The sequence below is a fragment of the Leucoraja erinacea genome, chromosome 31 (assembly GCF_028641065.1).
Source record: "Leucoraja erinacea ecotype New England chromosome 31, Leri_hhj_1, whole genome shotgun sequence".
Classification (NCBI taxonomy): Eukaryota; Metazoa; Chordata; class Chondrichthyes; order Rajiformes; family Rajidae; genus Leucoraja; species Leucoraja erinaceus.
This window is the reverse complement of record NC_073407.1, coordinates 24,095,003-24,117,848: the sequence shown is the minus strand read 5'-3', so window position 1 is coordinate 24,117,848 and position 22,846 is coordinate 24,095,003. Positions and strand designations below refer to the sequence as shown.

Below are 22,846 nucleotides of genomic sequence, written 5' to 3'. Positions count from 1 at the left end.
AGTTGAAGTTAGAGAAATCAATATTCATACCACGGTCTTGTAAACTGCCCCACCTGACATCAACAGAGCACGGGTACAGGCCATTTGGCCCACACTGACTGTGCTGGGCATTATGCCAAGATACATTAATGTCATCCATCTATACATAATTAATATCCTTCCATTCCCTGCATATCCCCGTCCCTATCTAACAGCCTCTTAAAATGACACTATTGTATCTGCCTCCACCAACCATCAACAGCGGCCACTCGAAATGAGTATGACTGTCCTCTCATGGAGGACGCCTGTGCGTGACTTTGTTTAATGTGGGGAGACTGGTGCACAGACAGCCACCCCACGGTCCTTGACAGATCTGGGTCAGGATCCAGTGGCACGGAGTCCAAGACGACCGGAGACCCTTTCCTGCTGCAGCCTTCATCCGCCTTCCCAGCCGTTGTGACGCTCCACTAAGGTCAGCCATCGTCCTCCGCCTGTTCCACCGTTGAGGTCTTGGTTGGATTTCTCTTTGTCAGAGACCTCCCCCTCAACCTTACCGCCATGGGTGGCCCTACCAGGAGCATAGCTCCAGGCGGCATCGCTCTCAGAATTCCAGGACCACACAAGCTTCTCCACCACGACAAAGAGAAGCTCCGCCTAGCAGGGGTTTTATAAGAATGGAGATAAGGAGGAATTTATTTAGCCTAGAGGGTGGTGAATCTGTGCAGGAAGGAACTGTAGATGCTGGTTTAAACCAAAGATAGACACAAAAAGCTGGAGTAACTCAGGGGGACAGGCAACATCTCTGGAGAGAAGGAATGGGTGACGTTTGGGGTGGAGACCCTTGTTCAGACTGAACTATCTTCTGAGGCCAAGACATTGAGTATTTTTTAAAGCAGAGGTTGAAGGCTTCTTGGCTAGTAAGGGTGTCAAAGATTAAGGGGAGATGGCAGGAAAATGGGGAAAATAGAATGGGCATGATAGAATGGCAGAGTGCATTTGGTGGACCAAATGGCTTAATATTATGAATAATATTAATATTATTAATTACAATAATAATATTAATAATATAATCTTAATGTTATCCAAGATAGACACAAAAAGCTGGAGTAACTCAGCGGGACAGGCAGCATCTCTGGAGAGAAGGAATGGGTGACCCTTCTACAGAAGTTCGAGACCCTTCTACAGAAGTTATGCCCTCTATAGAAACGTAGAAACATGGAAAATAAGCGCAGGAGTAGGCCATTCGGCCCTTCGAGCCAGCAGCGCCATTCTATGTGATCATGGCTGATCACCTAAAAAGAGTGCCCCGTTCCTGCTTTCTCCCCATATCCCTTGATTCCGTTAGCCCTTTCTCTCCATGTCCCTTGATTCAGTTAAATCAAACTCTCTCTTGAAAACACATCCAGTGAATTGGCCTCCACTGCCTTCAGTGGCAGGGAATTCCACAGATTCACAACTCTCTGGGTGAAAATTGTGTTTTTTCTCTCTCACCTCATTCATAAATGGCCTACAATTAGTCTTAAACAATCACACCTGGTTCACTAGTCTTTGACATTTCCACTCTGGAGGGGGGCGGGGGGGGAATAATTATCTGGATCTTTTCCACTTTGCCTTGCTGATTTATCCCGGCGCTAATTCTGCTTCTCAGAGCACTCGTGAAACCAGAGAAAGTCTTTTCAGCAAAGCTGCAAGCGTGTCACCAAGTGTACGGCAGCGGACCACATCGTTCCATCATTGCAACACGTTTTAAATGCCAAGCGGTTTCTCGACAGCCAAGGGGATTATTTCGGTATGGATTCTAACAAGAGCGATGGGGCGACAAATCTCAGCCTCTCTTTCTCAGTTTCACAGCGAGCGCCCTTGAAAGATCAGAGACGCGATCAGACGAGAATTTTCCCTCGTTTGCTGCCTCTTCCCTTGCTCTCTCTGCAGGGAAGGAACTGCAGATGCTGGTTTACACCGAAGATAGACCGCGAAATTGCTGGAGTAACTCAGCGGGGCCAGGCAGGCAGGCAGCATCTCCGGAGAGAAACAACGTGGGGATGTTTCGGGTCGAGACCCTTCTTCAGACTTGAAAGTCTCGGGAAAGGGAAACGAGAGATATAGGGACACACAAAATAATTGGAGGAACTCAGCGGGACAGGCAACATCTCTGGAGAGAAGGAATGGGTGACGTTTCGGGTTGAGACCCTTCTCTTCAGACTTCAGTCCCGCTGAGTTACTCCAGCATTGTGTGTGTCCATCTGTGTGTGTCTCCATCTCTCTCTCTCTCTCTCTGTCTGTACATGTAAATAAGACAGCGGGGATTGCATACAGTTTCACAGTAGAGTGTAAATTCACCGTGCAGACACTCACTATAGTATACACACACATAGCGGCGAGTGTGTGTGTGTGTGTGTACTACAGTGACCGTCTGCACGGTGAATCGCCAGAGAGAAACTCTGAGCGAGGTTAAACAGCGAGTGTTTAAGAAGGAACTGCAGGTGCTGGAAAATCGAAGGTAGACAAAAAGTGCTGGAGAAACTCAGCGGGTGCAGCAGCATCTATGGAGCGAAGGAAATAGGCAACGTTTCCGGCCGAAACCCTTCTTCAGACACGAAACAGCTCGTTGCTCTCAGCGCGTTCTCTGTGCTGCAGCGAATGCAGCCCTGGCCAATTTCAGTCCAAACACACACACACACACACACAAGGCTATGAAGATGCTGCTGCTTATCGCCGCCCATCAACTTCCGTGTATTTACATGCTCCGTGACCTGAAGCGATTTGAGAGCACAGTAACACACACTCGCTGAGATTGAAACTAAAAATGAATTTTCAGGCGCCCCCCACCTCCACTGCGTGCATGTTTCATGTGCCAAAACTATCCTTAAGTCGGCATTGATTTTGTTTAAGAAGGATGCTGGAAAATCGAAGGTACACAAAAATGCTGGAGAAACTCAGCGGGTTACAAACATGCTGGAGAAACTCAGTCAGAAGAAGGGTTTCGGGCCAAAACGTTGCCTATTTCCTTCGCTCCATAGATGCTGCTGCACCCGCTGAGTTTCTCCAGCATTGTTGTCTACCTTTGACTTTGTTTGGGTGTTTTGGGTTTTTTTTTCATCTGACAAACAGAGGTTGAAATCAGAAAAATGGGAGGATTGAGAAGTGGACAAGTTAGCATTTCAACCACCCAAGGATTGACAAGGGATTCTCTGCCACAGAAGGCGGTGGAGGCCAATTCGCTGGATGTTTTCAAGATGCAGAGTTAGATGCAGAGCTCTAGATTTAGAGTTTAGAGCTCTAGGGGCTAGTGGAGTCAATGGATATTGGGAGGAGGCAGGCACACGTGTTATTGATAGGGGACGGTCAGCCACGATGACAATGAATGGCGGTGCTGGCTCGAAGGGCCGAATGGCCTCCTCTTGCACCTATTTTCTATGTTTCTATTTAGCTCTCTTGGGGCTAACGGAATCAATGGATATGGGGAGAAGGCAGGGACGGGGGTACTGGTTGTGGATGATCAGCCATGATCACATTGAATGGCGGTGCTGGATCGAAGGGCCGAATGGCCTACTCCTGCATCATTTTTCTATGTTTCTATAGAGGGCATAACTTCTGTAGAAGGGTCTATGAGAAGGGGGCGTCTTAGAGATCTTAAGAGAGGTAAGATCTTAACGTCTTAAAGAGGCGTTTGAGTAGGGTGTGTGCAACTCTGTCCGTGCTGTTTCTAACGGGGAACGGGCCAACGTTAAAGCCAGACAAAAGCTGGAGTAACTCAGCTGGACAGGCAGCATCTCTGGAGAGAAGGAGTGGGTGACGTTTCGGGTCGAGACCCTGCTTCGGAAGAACGTCACCCATTCCTTCTCTCCAGAGATGCTGCCTGTCCCGCTGAGTTACTGCGGCTTTTTGTGTTTATTTGTGGTTTGTTTTTTTTCATTGGGGGGCTGGCGGGAATTGAACCTCCATCGCTCGAGAATCACAGACGTGTTAAATTAAAAGGGAGGGGCGGGGGAAGTTTTTAAATTAAAAAATCCCGACCGATAGTTTTGCAGAACAAGTTTAATGAAATCAATGCACTGAACATCGGGATGAGAATTTGCATGTGGTCCCGGGGGGGTTAAAATATAAGGGTCGGGGATGTTTGATGAAGATGGGAGCTGTGATATGAAGGACACAGGGGAGGAGGGCGCGATGGGAGGAGGTTTATGATGGTGTGATGGGCAGGGAGGGGAAGGGAAGGGAGAGATGGGATGGGGATTGGGGAGGGGAGGAAAGTGGTTTATATTGGGTTGGGCGTGTACTGGACTAGGGTGGGAGAGGGAGGGGAGGAGGAGAGGAGGGAGGGAAGGAGGGAAGGAAGGAAGGAAGGAGGGGAAGGAGGGAGGAGGGAAGGAAGGAGGAGGGAGGGAAGGAAGGGAGGGAGGGAAGGGAGGGAGGGAGGGAGGGAGGGAAGGAGGGAAGGAGGGAAGGAAGGAAGGAGGGAAGGAGGGAGGGAGGGAAGGAGGGGAGGGAGGGAAAAAAGGGAGGGAGGGAAAAAGGGAGGGAGGGAGGAAGGGAGGGAGGGAAGGAAGGGAGCCTGCCTTGCCCGGAAGAAAAGGGAGGAGCGGAAAAAGGGGAGGGAAGGAGAGAAAGTCCGGCTTTAAGCGCCACTGGGAGGAGAGAAAGCCTGCCTTGCCCGGTTCACCTGGAGCGGATCCCGTGCCCTGGTCTCCGTGTGTGTGTGTGTGTCCGCGCCACCTCCTGGTCAACTGCTCCACGTTGGCAGACAAGTGCAGGCAAGGAGGCGGCGGCAGCGGCGGCTGCGGTCCCGGGGGCTCGCTGGCTCGCTCTTTATTGTATTACTATGATAGACCGACATTAACCCTTCCCACCTCCCCCACCCCCCCTCTCTCTCTCTCCCCCTACTCCCTCTCCCCCTCTCTCCATCTCTCTCTGTCTCTCTCTACCACACACACAGCAAGCAGCGCCGACGGCAGCCACGGCGGGGATGGCTGTACGAGACGCCTTGCAAGCGATCCTGTGCTGCCTTGTGACCGCTACCGTTGCCGTTGCCTGGGCGGAGATCTCCAAGGAAGGAGGAGGTTGCAAGGTGAAGACGGTCACCGTGTCCACCCTGCCCGTGTTGCGGGAGAAACGACATCAGCTTCCACGGGGCGCTGGCGGCCGAGTCCAAGCTTTACCTGTTTGTCCGCAACGACCTGCCGGGCGAGATCTCTGTCGCGGATGACCTGGAGAATACGGAGCTGCCGTACTTCACCCTGGGTGAGTTTGCCTGAGTGCTGAGGGAGGGAGGGAGAGAGGGAGGGAGGGGAGGGGAAGGGGGGAATATTGAGAGACTCCTGGCCCTGAAAAGCCAGCTGGTTTGAGGAGCATCTTCAGGTCGAAGCACCAGAATCTGGGAAAGGACGCTCCTCCAGCAGAGGAGACGAGGAAGGAATTCCTTTAGCCAGAGGGTGGTGAAGCTGAGAGAACGCATTGCCACAGAAGACGGTGGAGGCCAAGTCAGTGGATATATCAAGCAGCGATAGATAGATTATTGATTAGTTCTGGTGTCAGGGGTTGTGGGGATAAGGCGGGAGAATGGGGTTGAGAGGGGGAGATAGATCAGCCAAGATTGAATGTTGGGGTAGACTTGATGGGCCGAATGGCCTAATTCTGCTCGTGGAACTTATGAACTTGTATATAACGCCTCCCAACTACTTTTAAAAAAAATATTTCGGATGCCCTTAGAATGGGGACCTGTGCACACTGCCAGTGGAATAACGCGTATTATTATTAATATTAGCAGTATTATTATTAATAATATTTCAACCAAGCATTTTCTAAAGCGGCGGTGGTACTGGGAGCGAGAGTTTGCCGCTTGTGTTCAGTGAATGAGTTGCGAATTTTTGATTTGATTTGCAAGCGAGAGGTTTGTGAAAGTGTCACATGAGATAGGAGGGAGATGGAGAGAGGACATACAGACACACACACACACACACACACACACACAGATGTCCGTGCACCGTCCGTGACTTTCATTGCCTTTGCATTGTTGCAGATGTTACCGACCGGGGAGACAGTCGCTGTAGTGAAGTGGCTCCGCCGTGTTTAGAGCTTAGCTTGCTGGCAGAGCGAGAAATGTGATGACTTTGGTGGAAGCTTTCAGCGCTTGAGATGGAGCTCCCCGGCCGGCCGGGTGGGTGGGTGGGTGGGATGGAGGCTGTTTCGCGGTCCTAAAGCCCGCGGTAGTTGTTTGGCGAAAGGGAAAAAAAAACATGGACTGAGCACATACATATACACACACACTCTCTCTCTCTCACACCCACACACATACTCACACACACACACACATAAACACACACACACGCACACACACATACACACACACACACACATATACACATGCACACACACACACACACACACACACACACACACACACACATACACATGCACACACACACACACACACACACACACACACACACACACACACACACACACACACACACACACACACACACACACATATACACACACACACACACACACACACACACATATATACACACACACACACACACACACATAAACACACACACACACACACCACACGCACACACACACACTCACACACTCGCACTCACTGAGGTGGAATTCTCTGCCTCAGAAGGCAGCGGAGGCCAATTTTCTGGATGCTTTCATGAGAGAGTTAGATAGAGCTCTTAAAGATAGCGGAATCAGGGGACATGGGGAGAAGGCAGGAATGGGGTACTAATTGTGGACGATCAGCCATGATCACAGTGAATGGCGGTGGAGGCTCGAAGGGCCAAATGGCCTACTCCTGCACCTATTGCATATAGTCTATTGTTTATTGTCTATTAGAAGAAGGCAGGCACGGGTTATTGGTTTGGGACGATCAGCCATGATCATAATGAATGGCGGTGCTGGCTCGAAGGGCTGAATAGCCTCCTCCTGCACCTATTTTCTATGTTTCTATCTACATTGATGGCATGTTTTATTCACACCGCACACCCCTCGTATCTTCCACCTCTCTGCCATTCACCGATGCACGAGGGGGCCATTTACTGTGGCTAATTGGCCTACCAGCCAACCTGTCCTTGGGATGGGAAAGGAAACCGGAGCACCCGGAGGAGACCCACAGTCACAGGGAGGACATGCAAACTCCGCAGGCAGCACCCAAGGTCGGGATTGAACCATGGGTCACTGAAGCCGCGAGGCAGTGGCTCCACCAGTCCCAACATGTTTTAAGATTAAGCAACCCGTAAGAACATTACACATGGACGGACAAATCTGTGCTGACATGGGAGGGGATGTCCAGATATGTTTAGTTGAGTTTATTATTGACGCATGATATGAGGTAGAGTGAAAAGGTTTTTTATAGCGTGTGAACCAGTCAGTGGAAAGACTACACTTGAGGGTCATAATTTCATAAGTTCATAAGTAACGTCATTTCGTTTGGACCTCAAGGGGTCCAAATGACAAATAAATTGAATCTTGATCTTGAATCTTGAATAGGAGCAGAATTAAGTAATTTGGCCCATCAAGTCTACTTCGATTAATCATAGCTGATCTATCTCTCCATCCTAACCCCTTTCTCCTTCCTGCCTTCTCCCCCAAACTCCTGGCATCCATATTAATCAATAATCTATTTATCTCTGCATTAAAAATATCCATTGATTTGGCATCCACAGCCTCCTGTGGCAAGTTGGGCCGAAGAGCCTGTTTCCACACTCTATAACTCTAACTGAACCAGACCGGTGGCAAACTTGGTGTCACATATACGTGCGGGGTGATTTCTGGGTCATGTGTGCCTTCATTTCCAAGGCTGCCTCTTACTAATTCCTGTCTTCATGCCGTGCTGCTGAATATCACTGCCCTTGCTCCCTCTGGACTTGACTTTGAAACGTACTTCTGACTTGTTTTAAACTCTGCTGCCTGTGCAATGAAAAAATAGCTTTATTTTTAAAACTCTCATCCTTTATTTTGAAGGTGCCAATTGATTTACCCCCAACTCTCTCCCTTTCTGGTTCCTAAGCTCTCCCAGCTCTGCAGCCCAGTGGGATAGTTATTGATTTCTCTAACTTCAAGTAATCCTTGCATCCCCTCTCTCTCCGTCCCTCTCCCACCCTAGTCATCGTGCTAGTTTCACTGTCCTCCTGCTGAGTTTCATTGTCACCTTCACCACCGCCAACAATGGACCATTGTGGGCTCTTCCTTTCCTTGGTCTTCGACGATTTTTCCATATCTTTCATTCACTTGTCCTATGCTCCTTCTTTATCTCCCGTTTCCCTCTCCCCCGACTCTCAGTCTGAAGAAGGGTCTCGACCTGAAATGTCTTCAGAGATGCTGCTTGACCCGCTGAGTCACTCCAGCACTTTGTGTCAATCGTAGTCCTATGAGATCTGTGCTTCTCCAATCTTGCCTCCTCTAGTTCTCCACCATCTCCAGTTGTGGCTTCTGCAAATTATCCTTCAAACCCTCCTACTGCTCCTTCCCCTAACTCTCGTTCCTCTTCGACTATTGCCGTTGTGGAACTCATTGTCACAGACGGCTGTGGAGGCCAAGTCAATGGAAATAATTTAAGGCAGAGGTGGATAGATTCTTGATTAGTACGGGTGTCAGGGGTTATGGGGAGAAGGCAGGAGAATGGGGTTAGGAGGGAGAGATAGATCAGCCGTGATTGAATGGCGGAGTAGACTTGATGGGCTGCATGGCCTAATTCTGCTCCTATCACTTATGAATGAATGAATGAATAAGTATATTGGCCAAGTATTCACAAACAAGGAATTTGCCTTGGTGCTCCGCCCGCAAGTGACAACATGACATACAGTGACAGCTAGGAATTACATATAAAACATTAAACATTAATGATAAAATATTATTGATTAAACCTTATGATTATGACCTTATGACCTATGTCTACTCCGCCATTCAAACATGGCTCCGAACCCCATTCTCCAGCCTTCTCCCCATAACCTCTGACACCCGTAGACTTGATGGGCTGAATGGCATAATTCTGTTCCGATTACTTATGAACCAGTCTTAGATGATAGACAATAGACAATCGACAATAGGTGCAGGAGTAGACCATTCGAGCCAGCATCGCCATTCAATATGATCATGGCTGATCATCCACAATCAGTACCCTGTTCCTGCCTTCTCCCCATATCCCCTGACTCTGCTATCTTTAAGAGCTCTATCGAACTCTCTCTCTTGAAAGCATCCAGAGAATTGGCCTCCACTGCCTTCTGAGGCAGAAAATTCCACAGATTCACAACTCACTGGGTGAACATTTTTTTTCCTCATCTCCGTTCTAAAATCTTAAAGTGTGGCCCCTGGTTCTGGACTACCCCAACATCTGGAACATGTTTCCTGCCTCTGGCATGTCCAATCCCTTAATAACCTTATACATTCCAATAAGATTCCCTCTCATCTGTCTAAATTCCAGAGTATACAAGCCCAGCCGCTCCATTCTATCAACATATGACAGTCCCGCCATCCCGGGAATTAACCTGGTGAACCTACGCGGCACTCCTTCAATAGCATGAATGTCCTTCCTCAAATTTGGAGACCTAAACTACACACAATACTCCAGGTGTGGTCTCACTTCCACCTTTTAGGATGCTCCTGAAAGTTGTTCACTATGATCATTTGCGGTAACACCTCCCAAAGCCACACATCTTAAGTGATGATACCTTGGGACTTTTTTTTTTAATGCTTCATTGTTTGCTGAGAGCCTGCCTGAATATTGTCAGGGGACCTTTTACAGCTCGTTGAGGGACCGAGTTGGTGCTGTTTTAACAAAGCCTCTGAAAAAGATAGCATTCCTGTCAATACAGCACTTGTGTCTGGCGAGCTGCAGGAGGCTGTCAGATTGCATCCCCTTCTCCCTGGGGTAAGGCATTCGAAACCACAGCCCTGTGACTCAGAGTTGAAAGTGAAGAAAAACAAATCACCTTCAGAGCAGGCATTTGTGTGGTCTCTTGCGCTCTTCAAAAATGCTTTGTTTGGTGATGATATAATTGGTGGTTTTAGTTGACAGGATAAAGCATGTTACTCCACAGTGCTTGAAACGTAATCCGATTTTTTTTTGCTGTCGTAAGAATGAAAAACTCATTTGGCAAATACATCATCTTTCAAACAGGGAGCAAAACACAAATTCAATTGATTATGGTAAACAGAGTGAGAACCAATTCCTCCAAAGACACAGAGCGAGCGATGATAAATCTCGAGCAGGCTGCCTCTCATGACAGGCCTCCGCTTTCTACCGAAGTTAGACGCAAAACGCTGGAGTGACTCATGGCGTCAGGCAGCATCTCTGGAGAGAAGGAATGGGTGACGTTTCGGGTCGAGACCCTTCTTCAGGTCAGAAGGGTCAGAAGGGTCTCGGCCCGAAACGTGACCCATTCCTTCTCTCCAGAGATGCTGCCTGTCCCGCTGAGTTACTCCAGCTTTTTTGCCAGACGGACATCCTTTTCTGCATTTCCCATTCCTACATGTGTAAAGGTTATTTATTTCCCCTGCATTTGATTGAAGGGAACATACATTGTAAAGTACAGGAGAGGGAATCCAAACAGATACATTACTGGTAGAATACATATGCATATTTCGTATACCTTCAGGTTCTTTGTCAATTCACATCATCTGTTGCATGATGCTCAGAAGGCTATTTCAGATTCTATGAGGATACCGTCAGTTTTGCAATCTAACTGAAGCTAGCGCTATGCCAACTGAGCCATTCTGATTAAATGTTATCAATTTGTTTGATACATTCAATTTAAACATGTACAATTGCTCTAAATTGCAAAAGGTCTGCTATGGTTCTGAAATGGATATGAGACAATTTGAGCAAAGGTTGGCTTGCATAAAATCGTTTGGAAAAACAATTGAATTAACCAGGTCTGCCTCTATCAATCAGGTTCTGCTCTCCAGAATCTCCAACCTTCTCAGAAGATTAGTTTAGTTTAAGATGATACAGCATGAAAACAGACTCTTTGGCCCAGCGAGTCTGGAGTACCTGGAGTATTGTGTGCAGTTTTGGTCTCCTAATTTGAGGAAGGACATTCTTGCTAATGAGGGAGTGCAGCGTTGGTTCACCAGGTTAATTCCCGGGATGGCGGGACAGACGCATGATGAAAGAATGGGTCGACTGGGCTTGTCTTCACTGGAATTGAGAGGGGATTTTATAGACCCACGTTGACCTGCAATCCCCGCACACTAACACTATCTCTCACACAATTTCCAATTTTACTGAAGCCAATTAAACGACAAACGCGCCTGTCTTTGGAGCGAGAGAGGAAACCGGAGCACCCGGAGAAAACCCATGCAGGCCACGAGGAGAACGTTCAAACTCTGTACAGACAGCACCCACAGATAGGATCGAACCCGGGTCCCTGGCGGTGTGAGGCGGCAGCTCTACCGCTGCGCCACTAACGACGGACCCTAAAGACGGAGACCTCTTGTTTACATCAGTCTGAATCTTTGATCAGTCTGAAGAAGGGTCTCCGCCTGAAACGTCACCCATTCCTTCTCTCCAGTGATGCTGCCTCACCCGCTGAGTTACTCCAGTATTGTGTCTCTACCTCTTGTTTGCAGTCTTGATCCTGCACCATTTTCAGACACAGTTATTCAAATTATTTTTACATTATTAACCAAATGTTCGATACTCATCATGGAAACATGGCATAAAATATTTATTGGATCAATTTTTGGAAAGGTAACAAGGGGATCGACTATGAATCAGTTTTGTCATATTAAACTGTGGAATATTTCTATAGGCACCAACTATAGTGAATATAAGATTAATTCCAACACAAGTCAAAATGTTGTTTCAGCACTGAGGAAGTGTAGATCAGTACCAGAGTATTACTTCCCCCCCCCCCCCCCCCCCCCCCCCCCCTTTATCCATTTCTGATACATAGGAATAGCATCAAATATTGCCGAAATGAAATATCCAGTTGTAATCTTGCCCCAAAGGTTTGCCTTATTCAAAACTAGATAAGTCTATTTTCTTTAGTTTAGTTTATTTAGCCCACTGAATCCACGCCGACCAGCGATCCCTGCACATTAACACTACCCTACACACACTGGGAACTATTTCACATTTATACATTTATATCAAGCCAATGAGCCTACAAACCCACATGTCTTTGGTCTGTGGGAGGTAACCGAAGATCTCGGAGAAAACCCCACGCAGGTCACGGGGTGAATGTACAAACTCCATACAGACAGCACCCGCAGTCAGGATTGAACCCGGGTCTCTGGTGTTGTAAGGCAGTAGCCCTATCGCTGCGCCACCATTGTTTCTCATCTTATTATTATCTTATTCCAAAACAGGCTATTGTGAAAAGAACTGGAAAAACTGAAGGGTCTTAAAAGATGAAATATCCCCTCCCCTCCCCCCTCCCCCCTCCCCTGGCTTGTTCCATCCACAATACTCCTGCCTGTTCTACAATGCACTCATCCTTTACCTGATTTGACCATCATTTTGTCTCCATTCCACCTCCAGTCTTTTTCAGATACTCTGCCAATTATACCCGCTTGCATGTATCCAGCTATATCACTTGCTGGGCTAAGTCCCTGCCCCACCTCTTTTGCAGTTTCCTGCAAACTATATTCGGTCTGAAGAAGAGTCCTGGCCTGAAAATGTCGTCTGAATATTGTGAGCAATATCTGAGGAAGGATGTGCTGGCTCTGGAGAGGGTCCGGAGGAGGTTGACAAGAATGATCCCAGGAATGGGAAGGTTAACATATGATGAGCACTGGGCCTGCACTCGCTGGAGTTTAGAAGAATGAGGGCGGACTTCATTGAAACCTACATAATAGTGAAAGGCTTGGATAGAGTGGATGTGGGGAGGATGTTTCCACTAGTGGGAGAGCCTAGGACGAGAGGTCATAGCCTTAGAATTAAAGGACGTTCTTTTAGAAAGGAGTTAAGGGTGGTGAATCTGTGGAATTCATTGCCACAGAAGGCTGTGGGGGCCAAGTCAATTGGTATTTTTAAGACGGGGTTTGACAGATTCTTGATTAGGGCAACAAAATCTAACCTTACCTGTAACCCATTGCCAAAAATAAGAGTGTGGGAAGAAACTGCAGAAGCTGGTTTAAACCGAAGATAGACACAAAATGCAGGAGTAACTCAGCGGGACAGGCATCATCTCTGGAGAGAAGGAATGGGTGATGTTTCGGGTCGAGAGCCTTCTTCAGACTGAATGTCGCAGGAAAGGGAAATGAGAGATCTAGACGATGATGTAGAGAGATATAGAACAAATGAATGAAAGATATGTAAAAGTTATGCACATAAAAAGATATGTAGATTTTTGATTGTAGTGGGTGTCAGGGGTTATGGGGAGAAGGCAGGAGAATGGGGTTGGGAGGGAGAGATAGATCAGCGCTGATTGGATGGCGGAGTAGACTTGATGGGCCGAATGGCCTACATTCTACTCCTACTCCACTGGATAGACTCGGCTTGTACTCGATAGAATTTAGAAGATTGAGGGGGGATCTTATAGAAACTTACAAAATTCTTAAGGGGTTGGACTGGCTAGATGCAGGAAGATTGTTCCCGATGTTGGGGAAGTCCAGAACAAGGGGGTCACAGTTTAAGGATAAGGGGGAAATCTTTTAGGACCGAGATGAGAAAAACATTTTTCACACAGAGAGTGGTGAATCTGTGGAATTCTCTGCCGCAGAAGGTAGTTGAGGCCAGTTCATTGGCTATATTTAAGAGGGAGTTAGATGTGGCCCGTTTGGCTAAAGGGATCAGGGGGTATGGAGAGAAGGCAGGTACAGGATACTGAGTTGGATGATCAGCCATGATCATATTGAATGGCGGTACAGGCTCAAAGGGCCGAATGGCCTACTCCTGCACCTATTTTCTATGTTTCTATGTTTCTATCACTTATGAAAAATTTGACAGGAGAGCTTGCACATGGTTCTCTTGGCGACTGGATTATTTGTTAGGCGTTGAGCTGCGAAATGTGTAAGGTGACAGCATTGAGAAGGGTCATAATACAACTTATCATTGCTTCCACCTTGTGATAATTTACAAAGCAGAGACAAGGACAAAAATGATTAAAGAAAAAGTTCGAAAAAAATCACATGGCGATAATTGGAATTCTGTTGAAATGAAATCTGTAATTTGTTTTAAGAATATTAGATGGTTGTTTGATTCGTGGAATTACATAATGAGGATGATCTTAGAAATAGATTGTCTGTATTAGGGTGGTGAAGCACAGAAAATGGTGGCATATATTTCATGGGCCAAATGACAATAAGATTTGATAGTATTGTAGTTTAGCTAAGGTTTTCGCCGGGTGCTCCAGTTTCCTCCCACACTCCAAAGACGTGCAGGTTTGTACGTTAATTGGCTTCTGTAAATTGTCCCTGGTGTGTAAGATAGAGCTGATGTAGGAGTGATTGGTGGTTGATGTGGACTTGGTGGGGCCTGTTTCCACGCCGTATCTCCGAACTAAAGCCATGATGCAGCTGTGTAGTACTTTGGTTAGGCCTCATTGAGTGAAATGTGTTCTGTTCTGGTCACCCCATTACAGAAAACATGCGGCAGGTTAGGTTAGGAGAGGGTACAAAGGAGGTTTAATTTTGTTATTTTTTACACATAAACCGATGTACAGTGAAAAGCTTTTTTTTGCATGCTATCTAGTCAAATAAAAGACCACACATGATTTCAAGAGAGAGCTAGATTTAGCTCTTAGGGCTAACGGAATCAAAATATATGGGGGAAGAAGCAGGAACGGGGTACTGATTTTGGATGATGGGCCAAGATCATATTGAATGGCGGTGCTGGCTCGAAGGGCCGAATGGCCTACTCCTGCACCTATTTTCTCTGTTTCTATTTCGATCACAGATAAAGGGTGCAACACTCTGTGACAGGTATAACATTGATGTTCAATAAAGTCCAATTAAAGATAGTTCAGATGTTTCCAATGAGCTGGATGAGTGGTCAGAACCACACACTAGCTGATGAGGACCATTTAGTTGATTGATAACAGCTGGGAAGAAACGTTCTCCTGAAGCTGGAGGTGGTTCCAATCTTAGTTGAACAAAACTAAAATGCAGTTCATAGGCCAGATTACAGTGGGATTTATTAAGTTTACCAACTTATTTTGTACCGTTTTTGAAATTAATTCTTAAATGGAACAAATGGATCGGGGTTACAGTCATGGAGTGCTTATGGAGTGCTTGTATCTCTAAACTAAACTAAATTCAGCAACCATTTGGGTGCATTGGTTTCTGAACACATTTCTGCCACAGTGTTTGCCGTCCCTGGCATCAATCCCCTGCCCTCAACTGCGAGTCAATCGCATCGCAAATCGTCAAAAATGCTGGAGAAACTCAGCAGGTGCAGCAGCATCTATGGAGCGAATGAATGGGCAACGTTTCGGGCCAAAACCCTTCTTCAGACTTCTTCTTCTAAAGAAGGGTTTCGGCCCGAAAAATTGCCTATTTCCTTCACTCCATAGATGCTGCTGCACCCGCTGAGTTTCTCCAGTTTTTTTTGTGCACCTTCGATTTTCCAGCATCTGCAGTCAATTTGCCTGTGTTTGAAAATGTGAAAATTTTCTTCACCAATCTCTCTTCTGTGGAACTTGCTTCTCTTTAGTCCCTGTAAGCTGCACTTTGGCAGTCTGCAGTGGGATGGTGCCAAAGTTCCAGATGTTCAAATTATTATATATCCGATGTTCTTCCAGTTCACCCTCCCTCGCCTGCCCGCGCGCTGTCCACTGCAAACCCCGCATCCCCTCGTGCCCTCTGCCCTTGTCTTCTCCGCCCCCTCCCGGCTCCCCTGTTCCAGTTCGGCCGTCTGCACCTGTTGCCGTACTGCCTCCACTTGTTCCTGCAGGGAGGGGAGATGGCGAGATGCGAACCTGGTCGGGACGTGTTGTCAAGCCGCCTGTCCGCTATGGCGAGTTTGCGTAACCATTTCTAGTGCATGAGATGTGGTCGCCCTGTCACTACTTTGTTTGTCTTTCATTTCCAAGGGGAAGGATGTAGATGATATGTGCATGTGACCCTTAATATCCTCATCACTACTAACCACTCCCCATATCACAAGTATAATTACAACCTCCCCACCCACATAGCGCTCTCTAGTTTCCGTGACAGACCACTGTGGCATTACGGACAGCTAGTGCTCTCCGTAATGCCACAGTATGAATAAAAGAAGTAAAGTCACAGTGTGTTGATAACACTTCTTTTCAGTAATGTAAACTGAATTCAAATGTAGCTGCATTTTCAGGATATCACCTTCCTTTTTCTCGCTTGGGAACGAAACTGCGAAAGTACAGATACAGCGCGGAAACAGGCCATTTGGCCCACCAAAGTCCGTGCCGACCAGCGATCACCCCGTACACTAATACTATCCTACACACTAGGGGCAAGTTACAATTTTTACCCAAGTCAATTAACTTATAAAACCTGAGGTACACAAAAATGCTGGAGGAACTCAGCGGGCGCAGCAGCATCTATGGAGCGAAGGAGATGGGCAACGTTGCCTATCTCCTTCGCTCCATAGATGCTGCTGCACCCTCTGTGTTTCTCCAGCGTTTTTGTGTACCTTCGATTTTCCAGCATCTGCAGTTCCTTCTTAAAAACTTACAGAAACCTGCACATCTTTGGAGAGTGGGAGGAAACCGGAGCACCCGGGGAGAACGTACAAACTCCGCAGAGACAGCACCCGTGGTCAGGATTGAATCGGAGTCTCTGGCGCTGCGAGGCAGCAACTCTACCGCTGCGCCACTGTGCCGTATTGACTGTGTTCCACCAACTGGAGCCTACCCTAACCCAACCCTCGGGCCAAACAGGGAGATGGACTCCCTGCCAAAGAGCAGGTCCGAGGCTTTCAAGACGAATGATTCTCTACTGTGCATGAAGGCCAAGAATGATCTCAGCGAGGTTATTGAGTGATGCCACGAGAGAAATCCATAACAAGCTAGAGGCTCAATCTAATCAATTCAACCAACCAGGCAACTGTGGCAGAGCCTACACACTATCATGGGCTACAAGCTGAATTCGGGAACAGTGTTTGGCAGCAACATTACCGAATGAGCTCAATGCATATTATACCTATTTTGAGTAGGCAAATAACATTTCTTCCAATGTGCTTCCCACATCAGCAGAAGTTAAATCTGCTTTCATTAGAGTAAACTCTCAAAGCAGCCAGTCTGACTTTTGGACTTTAGAGATGCAATACGGAAACAGGCCCTTCGGCCCACCGAGTCCGTGCCGACCAGCGATCACCCGTACACTAGCGCCATCCCACTGTTTGTGCGGAGTTTGTACGTTCTCCCTGTGGCCTGTGTGGGGTTTTCTCCGAGATCTTAGGTTTCTTCCCACACTCTAAAGATGTACAGGTTTGTAGGTTAATTGGCTTGGTGTAAATGTAAAAAATTGTCCCCAGTGTGTGTAGGATAGTGTTAATGTACGGGGATCGCTGGTCGGCGCGGACCCGGTGGGCCGAAGGGCCTGTTTCCGCGCTGTATCGCTAAACTTCAGAAATAGCTACTTCCCCACAGCCATCAGGCTATTAAACTTGGCTCGGACAAAACTCTGAACATTAATAGCCCTACTATCTGTTATTTGTTCTTTATCAGTTTATTTATTCATGTGTGTATATATTTATATAATGGTATATGGACACACTGATCTGTTTTGTAGTCAATGCCTACTATGTTCTGTTGTGCTGAAGCAAAGCAAGAATTTCATTGTCCTATCAGGGACACATGACAATAAACTCACTTGAATCTTGAAACTTGAACTAAACTAAACTAAACTAAACCAAACTTCCCACTAAACTGTGCTAGGAGTACATTTATTTGAAGAACTATTCTCCAATCTCTCAAACAAAAATAAATCTGGGATGGTCAATAAGTTTTGGCCCTGTTAATGATTCATTGAATGAACGAGAGAATGGCTTTAGGGTAATTGATTTATTCTGGGGCTTTTTTGAAATGAAGGCCAGAGGAAGTAGTAATTGTTGATATCGAAGGGCTACAAGACATCTGAGTCTGAAGATGGGTCTCGTCTCGAAAAGTCACCTATTCCCTATCTCTAGAAATGCTGCCTGACTCACTGAGTTACTCCAGCATTGTGTGTCTTATCTTCGGCTACAAGACATCAATTGCCTGAAGCGCATTGCTATTGTTATAGGTTATGGACACAGATGAAGGCTTTGTGATTTTCTTCCAGAATGAGCGATCTGATCTCATCTCACCTTCTAACGTTAAATCCACTGCCCTGCAGGTCACACCTCTACACTTGAAGTCCAGCCTCTACTGCTCTTTCTAGTACAGTGGGTCAAGAAAATATTTTCTTCATCTCTCCAATCCTTCTATGCGTCCCTTTGAAATTTATGCCTGTGATTTTTATTTTTCATCCACGTGAGGGATATATTTTGCCAGCCTGCCATATGAAATCTTGTCACGAGCTTGTGAAAATTCATGTAGAAGACATCAATTGCATTGGATTTATCAAACATCCTTGACCTCCTGGTTATGTCTTGAAAGATTTTAATCGAGTTACTCTGGCATAATTTTCCCTTGCATCCTTGCCCACTGTCCCTGATTAACGTGTGCCTTTCCAACTCATTTAGTTCAGTGTAGAGATTGGGCTAAACTTAAGTGTTTGGGCGGCACGGTGGCGCAGTGGTAGAGTTGCCACTTTACAGCGCCGGAGACCCAGGTTCGATCCTGACTACCGGTGCTGTCTGTACGGAGTTTGCACGTTTTCAATGGACAATAGGTGCAGGAGTAGGCCATTTGGCTCTTCGAGCCAGCACCGCCATTCAACGTGATCATGACTGATCATCCCCAATCAGTACCCCGTTCCTGCCTTCTCCCCATATCCCCTGACTCCGCTATTTTTAAGAGCCCTATCTAGCTCTCTCTTTAAAGCATCCAGAGAACCTGCCTCCACCGCCCTCTGAGGCAGAGAATTCCACAGACTCACCACTCTCTGTGAGAAAATTTGTTTCCTCGTCTCTGTTCTAAATGGCTTACTCCTTGTTCTTAAAGGAGTAAGCCATTTAGAACAGTGACGAGGAAACGTGGGTTTCTCCCGTGGCCTGCGTGGGTTTTAGGTTTCCTCCCACACTCCAAAGACATGCAGGTTTGTAGGTTAATTGGCTCGGTATAAATGTAAAATTGTCCCTCACGTGTGTGTAGGATAGTGTTAATGTGCGGGGATCGCTGGTCGGCGCGGACTCTGTGGGCCGAAGGGCCTGTTTACACACTGTGTCTCTAAACTAAACCAATAGTTAACATTGCTCGATAGAATGTATTCTCCTTATTTATCACGTCCTGAAAAGAAATTAGATTAATTCCTGTTAGTTTGGCCTGAAATTACTGTTTATTGCTTGCTCCATAACAACACAAGTGGTCCTCCAATCTTGACATCAACCCCCCTAGCAACGGAGGAATAAAAATCAAAGCCTCTGCAATCTCCTCCTTTATTTCTAATAGACTTTGATTTATTTCACCGAGATCTCACAATTGTATCTATTTTTACTTATGGTAAAAGCCTTGCCCTGCACATCACATTTAAACTTGGTGCCTCTCCCCTTCAAAGCTGTGCCCTCTAGTCTTTGACATTTCCATCCTGGGAGGGAAAAGGACATTCAGACATATGCTCCTATAATTTTGTATACTTCTATTGGGTCTCCCCTTGAATCCTGGCATTCCAGAAAATAAAAGTCTAGGTTAGCCCAAACTCTCCTAACTAATACCCTCAATTTTAGAACCAGGTGATACTTTAAGATCCTTAATAATTCTCCCACGCTCCAAATTCCGGCGTTTGGTGCCCTGTAGAACAGCCATCCTTTGACTGAGTTCCATGCTAGTTACTCCCATGTTCACAGGTTACGAACACCAAACCCACGGCTGGAGTAACTCAGCGGGGCAGGCAGCGTCTCTGGCAAAAGGAATGGGTGACGAGACACAAAGCTGGAGTAACCTCGATAGACCGGACTAGATAGTGTGGGAAGGAACTGCGGATGCTGGTTTACACCGAAGATAGACGCAAACTGCTGGAGTAACTCGGCGGGTCAGGCAGCATCTCAGGAGAAAAGGAATAGATGACCTTTGGGGTCAAGCCCCTTCATCAGACTAACTCCTACATGCAAACGAGTAATTGGGAGACAGTCGGGGTTGGGTTTACTGACTGTTGCAAGACTGCAGACATCATCTGCCATGATTGATAGCAATATCATTGCATCTTTGCAGAGTGATCTGACGAGGTTTGAATGAAGCAGCCTGGTTAAACAACACGTTGGCCTCTGTTTTTATTTAAATTTATAGAAACATAGAATCATAGAAAATAGGTGCAGGAGTAGGCCATTCGGCCCTTCGAGCCTGCACCACGATTCAATATGATTATGGCTGATCATCCAACTCAGTATCCTGTACCTGCCTTCTCTCCATACCCCCTGATCCCTTTAGCTACAAGGGCCACATCTAACTCCCTCTTAAATATAGCCAATGAACTGGCCTCAACTACCTTCTGTGGCAGAGAATTCCACAGATTCACCACTCTCTGTGTGAAAAAAATGTTTTTCTCATCGCGGTCCTAAAAGACTTCCCCCTTATCCTTAAATTGTTGAGTGGTGCCAGTTCCAACTTGCAAAATTGTTTGGGTTTAATTTAGAGATACAACGTGGAAACAGGCCCTTCGGCCAACAGAGACCGCACCTGTACTTCAGCACTATCCCACGCAGCCTGCCTGGAGCTGCGTTGGAAGTTCCTGCTTCCAATATGTGGTAACATTCAAATTCTCTCTGGTAGCATCAAGCACTGTAACAAGGGAAATGAAAGAGATTGCTTACATGAATTTTGCAATGGGCACGGAAAAGTGAGCAATGATGTAACGTGAGAAGGGAGGGGAGAGGGTTACAGGGGAACTGAGGGAAAGGGGCGGTAGTTATATGTGTCCTTGCAACCAACTTTAAAACAGTAACAGATGAACAAAAGGTTCACTCCACCATGTATGACAAATACTTGGCTGGACATGAAGGAAAAAATCCTTCATCTTTACTATAATCTTTTGCTCAAATTTCATACCATTGAGTTTACCGCGGCTTAAGGAATGGCAAGCTTGGGCAATAATACACTTTCAGTAGAGTGACTTGTATGTTGTTTAGCTCCAACATTCTCAATGGGAGATGATTGCTCTTTTACTAGGTTGCCGTTTTCGATCGAAACCAAAGCATTGGGGAGAAAATGTGGCGGAAAATCTAATAAATCGACCACCTCTGATGTTTGCTGGCACTTGGTTGATGCTAGCAGAAATAATTGAGTTTTACAACATATTGGAAGTGGGAACTCCCAGGGTGGCACTGGGACTATGTTTCCCAGCCTCTTCTTCTTGCTTCTGGCGTGCACAGACTAATGTTGCAGGTCAACTTGTTCTATTTGATCTTGTTTGTGCACGCCGGGTTAGTCGAAACAGGGCGGACCATGTGAAGGTTGTAATCTCCCACCCCCTTTCCCAGCTGTTATCAGGCAACTGAACCCTCCTACCAACAACACTTACAGCAGACCTGATCTACTATCTACCTCATTGGAGACCTTCAGACTATCTTTGATCAGACTTTACTGGACTTTACCTTGCACTAAATATTATTCGCGTTATTCCCTGTATCTGTACACTGAGATTGGCTCGATTGAAATCACATACTGTCTTTCCGCAGACTGGTTAGTTAAGACACAACAAAAGCTTTTCACTGTACCTCAGTACATGTGACAATAAACTAAACTCATCTCACAAAAATAACTACCTACTTGCCTTTGAATCCAGTTTCTCTCTTCCTTTTGCTGTCAATACTTACCTGCATTTGGGGCAGATTCACAATAAAGGGAGTCACATTTCGTGCAAGGTTAAGTCAGTAAAATTCCTTCAAGGATAGTCCAAGGGTCTCCAATGAGGTAGATAGTAGTTCAGGTCTGTTCTCTAGTTGTGGTGGGATGATTCAGTTGCCTGATAACAGCTGGGAAGAAACTGTCCCTGAATCGGGAGGTGTGCGTTTTCACACTTCTGTACCTTTTGCCCGATGGGAGAGGGGAGAAGAGGGAGTGGCCGGGGTGCGACTGGTCCTTGATTATGCTGCTGGCCTTGCCGAGGCAGCGTGAAGTGCAGATGGAGTCGACAAGTCAAGTCAAGTTTATTCGTCACATACGCATACGAGATGTGCAGTGAAATGAAAAGTGGCAATGCTCGCGGATTGTGCAAACAAAACCTACAAAACAGAATGGAACAGGATCAGTAATTACATATTTGTGAAGAAAAAAAGCAAAAACAGCAATTTTAAAAAGACACCACACAGCAGTAAATTGGTACAGTTAAGTTAGTCCCTGGTGAGATAGGGGTTTACAGTCCTAATGGCCACTGGGAACAAACTCCTACTCATCCTCTCTGTTTTCACAGCATGACAGCGGAGGCGTTTGCCTGACCGTAGCAGCTGGAACAGTCCGTTGCTGGGTGGAAGGGGTCCCCCATAATGTTGCTGGCTCTGGATCTGCACCTGCTGGTGTATAGTTCCTGCAGGGGGGCGAGTGTAGTTCCCATAGTGCGTTCGGCTGAACGCACTACTCTCTGCAGAGCCTTCTTGTCCTGGGCAGAGCAGTTCGCAAACCAAATCGTGATATTTCCGGACAAGATGCTTTCCACAGCCGCTGAGTAGAAGCACTGGAGGATCCTCAGAGACACTCTGAATTTCCTCAATTTTCCTGAGTTGGCAAAGACGCTGCCTTGCCTTACTCACGAGTGCTGCAGCGTGTGATGTCCATGTCAGATCCTCTGAGATGTGGATTCCCAGGTATTTACAAGGAGGGAGGTTGGTTTGTGTGACGGTCTGGTTAAACGTGCGGCATTA

At 46.6% G+C, this 22,846-nt stretch overlaps 1 protein-coding gene across 1 annotated transcript in view; it reads left to right on the top strand.

Annotated features, from left to right (window-relative positions):
* Positions 1-4,630: 4,630 nt before the first annotated feature.
* Positions 4,631-22,846, top strand: part of LOC129712119 (astrotactin-2-like) — an 863,305-nt gene continuing 845,089 nt past the window's right edge. Inside the window, 2 exon segments of the mRNA XM_055660334.1 lie at positions 4,631-5,089; positions 5,091-5,220. Of these exon segments, the coding sequence (XP_055516309.1) occupies positions 4,946-5,089; positions 5,091-5,220 (274 nt within the window). The 5' untranslated portion in view covers positions 4,631-4,945.